The 8214-nt window shown below is 56.3% G+C and overlaps 1 protein-coding gene across 2 annotated transcripts in view; it reads right to left on the bottom strand.

Annotated features, from left to right (window-relative positions):
- Positions 1-6282, bottom strand: part of GNAO1 (G protein subunit alpha o1) — a 134929-nt gene extending 128647 nt beyond the window's left edge. The window contains exons 1-2 of one of the 2 annotated variants that reach the window (XM_035336429.1): positions 5724-6273; positions 5582-5624 (exon numbers count right to left, since the gene is read on the bottom strand). In XM_035336429.1, coding sequence (XP_035192320.1) covers positions 5582-5624; positions 5724-5841 — 161 coding nt within the window. In that variant the 5' untranslated portion in view covers positions 5842-6273. Of the gene's footprint in view, positions 1-5581; positions 5625-5723 lie in introns of both variants that reach the window. The other variant, XM_035336430.1, reaches the window with a different exon arrangement.
- Positions 6283-8214: the final 1932 nt, after the last annotated feature.

The raw sequence follows: 8214 nt of genomic DNA on the forward strand, positions 1-8214 counted from the left end.
ATTATGAATAAAGGATCAATTCCTGCCTTCTGCACTCAGTTGTGCTCAAGAGTTTCACCACGGACCTCACGGCACAGTCTTTCTCCATCTGTGCGTTGTGAACTGCTGCTGGCTCACAAGAAAAGCTTTTCACCTCCCTCACAGCTTGAGCAGGAGGTGAACGAGCTCTGAAGCTTGCAAAACCAAGCTCTTGCACTCTGCACTGGTGATAGGCTTTCTAGCTGCAAACCACCAGCTTCAGCAGTCATTCATGATTTTTTATCTTGCAAATCCAGGAGAAACCAGGGGGGCTTGATGCTTACGGGGCAGGCTGTAACTCTGCAAGGTGGTGGAAGAAACCCTCCCACAGGTAACTCATGATGGCTCTGAGACATTGTTCACTCCCTGGCTCTTGCCAGCAGTGACTCTTCTTCATTTCATGCTTTCTCTTGACCAGAGTAAGTAGAAGAGACAAGGAACTGCCTCTGCCTCCATCACTCTGTCTCTTTTCAGCTCCTCCTCTCCCTTCTTTTCATTATCTTCCCCAGGTGAGCATGCTGGGGAACACATCTGGGATGAAGCTGCATCCCAGACAGACAGAAAAGGACAGACTGAGGAGGAAAACCACAACTTCTTTTCAAGTGTCGTGACTCAATCTAACATTTCTTAAAACTTCTGGGTTAGACAAACATAAAATAAAACATCCCCGGCTACATTTGTGCAGATTTGTCTCTTTCTTCAGAGCTCATTAAAAGAACCGCTTTCATCTCGTTAGATTGCTAAAACATTTCCAACAGGACTAGATGTGTCATGTCAGAATATGACAGGCAAATTTCTTTTAAGGTTTTAAAACTAGGTTGAAAGAGGAGAAGCTATGCAGTTCACTGTTGTCACTGCAAGATATTTTTACTGTTATGAATTCCTAAAACAAGAAACAAATTAAGAACTGTCAAGGAAAAAGAAAAACCCAAACCCAAAATGTATGCCGTCTTGCCTGCTAATACAGTTACTGCTTTTCTCTGGAATCTCTCTCAGCCTAATAACAAGAGCCTTAAGGATAAAGAAACGAACGGCACCAAGCCCACACCCAGGTCAGGATGCACCGGAGCAGGTGGCAGAAGGGTGAGCAGACTTCAGCAGGAAGGCTGCAGCTCCTTCCCCTGCTTACTGGCGCCCAGCACAAATCCTGCTGGCCCCGAGGGGAGGGACAGACGCCACCAACGCAGAGGCGAAGCCCCCACAGCGAAAGCCCCCGCGGGGCGAGGTGCTCCTGGGGAAGGGGCCACAAGTGGGAAATCGCTACGGTTCGAGATGCAGACACACCGTGAAGAGCGGGGCCTCAAGTGGGTGTTCACAAGACATCATTTCGTTTTGATGGCATTTACCATCATGTTGCTGAGACGGGCTGTAAAAGCAGTGGGTGGGGACTGCTTCTCACTCCAAAGAAGTTCATCAGATTATAAGTAATGCAGTTACCCAGAGAGCAAGCAGAGCCCAGGGCTGTTTTGAGGGGCTCTCAGAAAAAGGTCAAACCGATAGATCAGGCGGCTATTGGGACTGATGGCCGCTGGGGAGAGGGCAGCAGGTAGGGAAAGATAAGTGTTGTATGGTCATCTATTTTCCTCCTGATCACACATTCCCATCCTTGTCATAACTTAAAAACATTTACAAAAAAACGGAACTGCGAGAAGCCTAATGAGTGAGGTCCTGCCAGCACTGCTGCTTCTGCAGAGGCAAAAGCCAGCAGAAACACCCCAAAACAACAACATTTTGCCGCAGGCAGGTGAAGCCCTGCGTCCTCCCAAACGCTGTAGCCATCACCATCCATCCCCTCATTGGGAAGGTGGAATATTGCCCTGGCTCACCATCTGGAAAGGTGGCAGGACGCTGGGTTTGAAGCCATGCCAGCTAACTCAGCCTCTGAATTTGCATTTAAACACTGAATTCCCCAGAAGCTTCGTGCTGATGGCAGCAGAGGGTGTTCCCCTCGCAGTAGCACACCTGTGCCCACCATGGGACTGCTGTATGCACCTCAGTATTCTGCTGGGCAGTGACAGAGCGAGGTGTGCTGGGGCCCCGGGGCAGTTTGATGAACAAACATTCACTGGACTTGTAAGACCCCGCAAAATTCCCCCAGGCAAACAACAGGTCTTGCCTCGGTGCTATGATCCAGACAATCCAGAAAATATCACGTATTCTAAATTCTGCATGCACTCAACGTTTGTTTCAAGATATAAGAGCTGAAGAAGTGTTGACAGTCATTGAAGTTCTACATCAGTGTGAACCCGCTGAGGCTGGGTGCTGGAGACGAATTTCTCCTGTACAATAACTTTCACCCCCTGGCTTGGATCTTCAAAGGAGTCCCAGATTTGCTTGGTTAAAGCTGGTTTTTAGTTTAAGCTGAGGGAAAACGGAGCCCCATCACTGATTCTGAGCACCGAGGCATGCCCTGGGGCCACAATGGCCTCACACCTCTCAGGACTGCTCCCTCCAGCAGCATGGCCCCAACCCCACATTTTGCAGCATGGGCGAAGTTGTGAAGCTGACGAGCAACCGTCATCAGCCAAGATGGGCGCAGTCAAAGCACAAGGGCTGATGGTGCCAACGGTGCCAGGGGTGCTCAGGACAGTGCCATTCCCAGCCCGTGCTGCTGCTGCCCAAGGCACACGCTAGCCTCCAGTCCCACCTGCCCACCGTGCACCTGCTCCTCTTCCTGCGCTGGGGAACTCCCCGCTCACCAGCTGAAAGGCATCCCTGAACACTTCAGGAAAACATCCTGCATTCATTTGATAAATCCTACTCCCCATCCTGGCTACACTCCCAAATTACAGCAATTTCTACCTGTCCCTTCTCCCACTACCTAAAATTTCACGCATTATCTGGACAGCGCGTAGCCTCTTCTCAGTCCTCCGCTAACAGTGTCTGCTCCCTGTTCCTTTGTCTTAGCATCTTCTCATCTGTCTACACATTCCTGCGCTTCTTTGCAAGGCGATATCCAAGTGTGAAACTGCTTTAGCCATTCACAAGGATGAGATTTATGATCTAGAAGCACACCAATAACACAGTATTAAAAAAATAAAATAGCAGTCTCTTTCATCAAAATCTAATGAACGTGCAATTTAATCTTTATTAAGAATTCATTAGGTTCTCAGCAAGCCTGTCTAATGGAGCTTGACCAGGTGAAATGCTAATGCCTGCATTATATTTAAATTAATTTTCAGAAATGTTAATTTCCCCCAGTCGCTCCCTGCACATCGCTCTCCCCCCAGCGCCCGCGGCTGCGCGGCTCCCTCCAGCTCCTGCCGCCGTGCTCCTAGCAACACCGCTGTCCCCACCCCAGCCTCTGCACAGTTCGCTGGAGTTCGCAGGCTGGCAGCCGCCTCCCCGCTCCCAGCGCTGCGCGCTTCCACCATGGCAGCCGCCGCCGCATTTTCGAGTCGGGTACAAACCCGCGAGCTACCGCGCATTACTTCAAGAGTGTTTTGCTGGGAAGATGTGTGTACGACAGGGTGTTTTTCAGGCCTCAGTATTCTGGGCTAGTCCAGCAAACCGGTTGTTATCTTGATCCAACGTGCTTTAAGAAACAAGAGCCGTGCTCTCTGGGAAACAGGAATCCCTGGGCGCTCATTGTGTAATCCACCATGGCCACAGCCTGCTCCCGACTCCACACATCTGCCCCGGTGCACTGTGATGGTGGTGCTACAGCCTCTCCCCCCAGCCAAACCCCACCGCCCGCCATTCCAGCACGCTTCTGCAGAAGCGATTCCTAGAGATTAAATAATTTATTGCCATTCATCTGCAGTAACATCTCTCCCGATCCATCTCTCACACACAAATGAGTGCAAACCAAACCCATCCTCCTGGCCCCACAGCCAAATGTCGAGGTGGAAAACCTCCTTTCCAAAGGGGGCTTGACAGAAATAGGGCGCACAAATCTCCGTGGGTGAAGCCACTGCACCCACCGTGCGCCGAAGGGAGGCTCCTCTCTGCCAGCCCTGCAGCGCCGAAGGGTTGCCTCGGGTGGGGCTGGCGGTTTGGTCCCCTGGGGCTGGACACGGCGGCTGCAGGAGGGGGGCAGAAACATGGGGGTCACCCCCTTGGGTCACCCCCCTGCGTTTCCCCCTGGGTTTGGCGAGGAGCTGGCCAGCGGCGAGCACACACCCGGAGGGGGGGGTGGTTGGTGGGGTGTTGCCGAGAGGCTCCGAACCCCTTCGGCTATTTCCGAGCCTGCTCGGCTTCTCCCCGCCCGCCTCCGAAGGCTCTCCGAAGGCAGCCGAGCCGGCGGCGGGAGGAGCCGAGCGGAGCCGAAGCCGGGCAGCGCTGCCGGCGGTTCGAGTCCCCGCTGGGCGCTGTCCACCACGGGAACCGCCTGAAAGCCGCAGCCGTGCCGGGACTGCGGATGGCAGCGGCAGAGCCCTCCCCGGGTCCCCCCCTCGGTTACCGGAGCCCTTTCCCCGGGGGCCAGCCCCCTGCGCCCCCCGGTAGCGGGGCCGCTCCGCGCCTCTCCCGCACCCGCTGCGAGCCCCCCGTGATGGCGCCGCCTCGCCCCGTCGTGTGCCGGGGAGGGTGGCATTTTCGGCGTGCTGGGATTAAAAAAAAGGGGGAAAGGGAAGGGAAGAGCGGCTCCCCCGGCTCCCCGCTGCACCTGCTGCCCTACGGGAGGCGTTCCCCCAGGGAACGGGGCTCCAAGCCCTCGTTTATGGCCCGGTGCTTAATTATAATTAAGCACGGGGAGAGGCCGGCTAACGGGGCCCGTCCTCAGCGAGGGGCAGCCCGGCCCCGACCCCCAGCGGGCGGCCCGAAGCGTAGGAAGGAGCCGGATCTTCTCCATATTGTCGTGTGGGTTTTTTTTGTTTGTTTGTTTTTTAATTTGCTCCCCCCCCCCTTATTTTTTAATACCCTGCTTTCAATCTAATTGCCGATCGGCGGCCAAATTCAACCCCTCGTTAATTAAAACGCTAAAAAATCTCCCTTAAAAGGGGCTCGGAGTGGCAGGGCGCCTGGCTTTAAATCCGCATTACGGGCGGATTTTACCACACAGCGGCCCCCCTCACAGGGCTGCGGGGCGGGAGCGACCCCCGCTACTGCAAGGAGCCCCCTTAGGGCTCCTCAAAGCCCCTCAGGGCCCCTCAGAGCCCCCTCAAAACCCCCTCAGGGCTCCTCAGAGCCCCATCAGGGGCCTTTGGAGCCCCTCAGGGCCCCCTCAGAGCCCCTTCAGAACCCCCTCAGGGCCCCTCAGAACCTCTCAGAGCCCCTCACGGCCCCTCAGAGCCCCCTCAGGGCTCCCTCACGGCCCTTCACAGCCCCTCAGAGACCCCTCAGGGCCCCCTCACGGCCCTTCAGAACCTCTCAGAGCCCCCTCGGGGCCCCTTTGAACTCCCTCAGGGCCCCCTCGGAGCCCCCCAGGCCGGGGTCCGGCACTTCGCCGCCCCCCTTCGGGCCCCGGCGGCCTTTCAGCACCACGGCGGCCCCGAACAGCAGCGGCGGGGCCGGGCGCCGCCTTCCCGCCGCGGCGGTCCCCTCAGGTAAACATGGCGCCCGCGGCCCTCGCTCACCTCAGCGAGCCCCCGCCCCGCCGCGCCCCGCCCGGCCCCGCACTTACTTCATCTGCTTCACGATCGTGCTCTTCCCCGACTCCCCGGCCCCTGTTGGGACAGAGAAAAGGGGTTAAGGCGGTGAGCGAGGGGAGGCAGGCGGCCGAGGGGGGCGCGGGGAGGGGGCGGCCGGGCCGCCGCCGGGCTCACCGAGCAGCAGGAGTTTCACGTCTTTGGCGGCGCTGATCCCGTCCTCCTTGAGGTTCTTCTCGATGGCCTTGCTCCGCTCCAGGGCGGCCCTCTCCTCGGCGCTCAGGGTACATCCCATGGCGGCCCCGTAAAGATTAAAAAAAAAAAAAAAAAAAAAAAAGGTGGGGGGGAAGGATAAAAAAAAAAAAAAAAAAAAAAAGCAGCCCCCGCCGCCGCCGCCGCCGCCTGGGCTGCAGAGAGGAGGCCGGGGGCGCGCACACACCGCGGTCGTGCGGCGGGGAGGGATGGAAGGGAGGCGGCGATCGGGCTCCGGGCACCGCAGCGCGACGGCGGCGGGGCTGGCGGCTGCCTCCTGCCCCTCTCCCCGCGGCTCAGCGCATCCAGCGGGGCTGCGGGCACGGCGAGCTCTTCCCGGCCGGGAGGCGGAGGCGGAGGCGGGGGCGGAGGAGGAGGAGGAGGGCGAGGAGGAGGAGAAGGAGGAGGAGGAGGAGGAGGAAGAACTCGCCGCTCCCGGCTGTGGCGCTCTCCGCTCCGAGCGGGCGGCGGGGCTCTGACGGGAGGCAGGGAGGGGAGGGGGCGCGCCGGGGCTCCGCGCTCCCGCCGGCCGCGCCCGCTCCCGTGACGCGCGCGGCCCGCGCATGCTCGCGGCGGCCCCGCCTCAGCGCCGCCCGCCTGAGGGGAGCCCGGCGCGGGGCTCCTCAGGGAGGCGCCGCGGCCCCGGAGCCCCCCGAGGGCGGCTCCTGCGCCCTTCCCCGGGCTGCTGCCGGCCCTCCTGCCCCCTGTCCCCGGTTCCCCGCTCGTCCCTGCCCCTGCAAACCGCGGCAGGGAGCTGCCCGTGTGGCCGCTGGCTTGTTTCTGTCACCGCTTGTCACACGAATGCTTGGCACGCTGGGTGTGAGACGTCGAGTTCAGCCACCATGTTGGGTTGTGTTTTCCCTCAGCCTGCTGAACGGGCCTTCTGGGTTATGTTTTCCCTCAGCCTGCTGAACGGGCCTTTTAGGTTCGTTTGGTGTGGCTTGCAGTGTGATCAAAGATTTCCTGCCGCCACATAACCTGCCTCCGTGTCACCACCAAGCCATGCAATAATTGAGGAACTCCAGCGGGTTAAAATCCTACAGTTTTCCTGCTCTTTTATAAAGCTGGGAATAAAGAAGGGAAAAAAATGTCAATGGGAAAAATAAAGCAGATAAGGCTTTGTTTTAAATGTGTTCCTACTGGACTAAAAAAGTCACGATATATTCAGCTTTAATCCATAACATTGATTGATATGTGGCAGCCCGACTATAAAAAGATTTAGAGGGAAAAGGAGGAAGTGTTGAGCACAGCAAACTAAAATGCATTAAGGAAAAATGAGCAAAATCAAGGTGTACTGGCTGGTGTGTGGAAAGGATACCCCACATCTTCAATAAACAGGAAGGAAAGGAAAGTGTGAGTGAATGGGAAGGCAGCTGGGTTTTCCTCTAAACCCTGCTCCACCTCCCTACAGATCAGAAAAAGGAGGCATGAAGCGTGCTGTGAGCATCCCTGCGTTGTGTGAGGGATCCATAAGGAAACACCGGCTCCAGACAGGGCCAGGGCAGCCCCGTGGGGGTCAGGGTGCTGCCATCGCTTGTGTTGGGAGCAGGAGACCCCGGGCTTACGCTACATTGGCCTTTCCTCCTCCGGGCTCTTCTGGGAGCTGCTCTCCCAAGCTCCACGCACCCTTTCTCTAGGGGTGGAAATGTGATTTCTGACAGCACTCTGTTTTTAGCACAACTTCCCTAGCACTTTCCTTCCAGGCAAACATCACCTCCTTCCAGTGCTGCTTCCCATCCTGCCTCCCTCTCCTAAGATGTGGTTTCCATTTTGCCTCCACGCCTCTGAAATGAAGGGGGAAAACACGGTGTGTGGTTAACGAGATAAAGAAGAGACGTGACTCAGGAGCAGACAAAAGAAAGCAAAAAGGAACTTATAAATAATGTTAGTGTATTCAGGGACCGGTAATATTTACCACACATTTGTGAGCTAATAGGTACTGAATATCTGAATTTGGGGTAATTTATTTCTGGAAGCTCAGGGGACGGAGGCGATGCCTGCATGGACAAGCAAGCCTACCGCATGCGTTCAGCGGGGAATAGACGGAGATGGGAGTGGTTACCGAGCAGTTCCTGCTCTTTCATATTCGCTCAAATCTCTTGTGTAAAATCAATAAGATCAGAATTTCAATCAATAGGTTTCATTTCAATGGTACCAGCCGGAGGGCATTATGAAAAGTGCAGAATAGGAGAAGCACAATCAAGAAATCCAGAGGCAGTGTCCTCATGAGATGGCTGCATTTACTTCCCATCTTCTCCAGCAGCTTGCCAACCTTGGAGTCATATTGGGATGCTCCCCGAGGATTTTAGTAAGAGAATTAGTCTATTGTATCAGCCTCTGGCTACTCGTTATTGGGCAAATTTGTAGCCTGCACCTCCTGCCATGGAGAAAATTATTTCTCTTCTGCTTGACCAGT

The sequence above is a fragment of the Oxyura jamaicensis genome, chromosome 11, assembly GCF_011077185.1.
Source record: "Oxyura jamaicensis isolate SHBP4307 breed ruddy duck chromosome 11, BPBGC_Ojam_1.0, whole genome shotgun sequence".
Taxonomy (NCBI): domain Eukaryota; kingdom Metazoa; phylum Chordata; class Aves; order Anseriformes; family Anatidae; genus Oxyura; species Oxyura jamaicensis.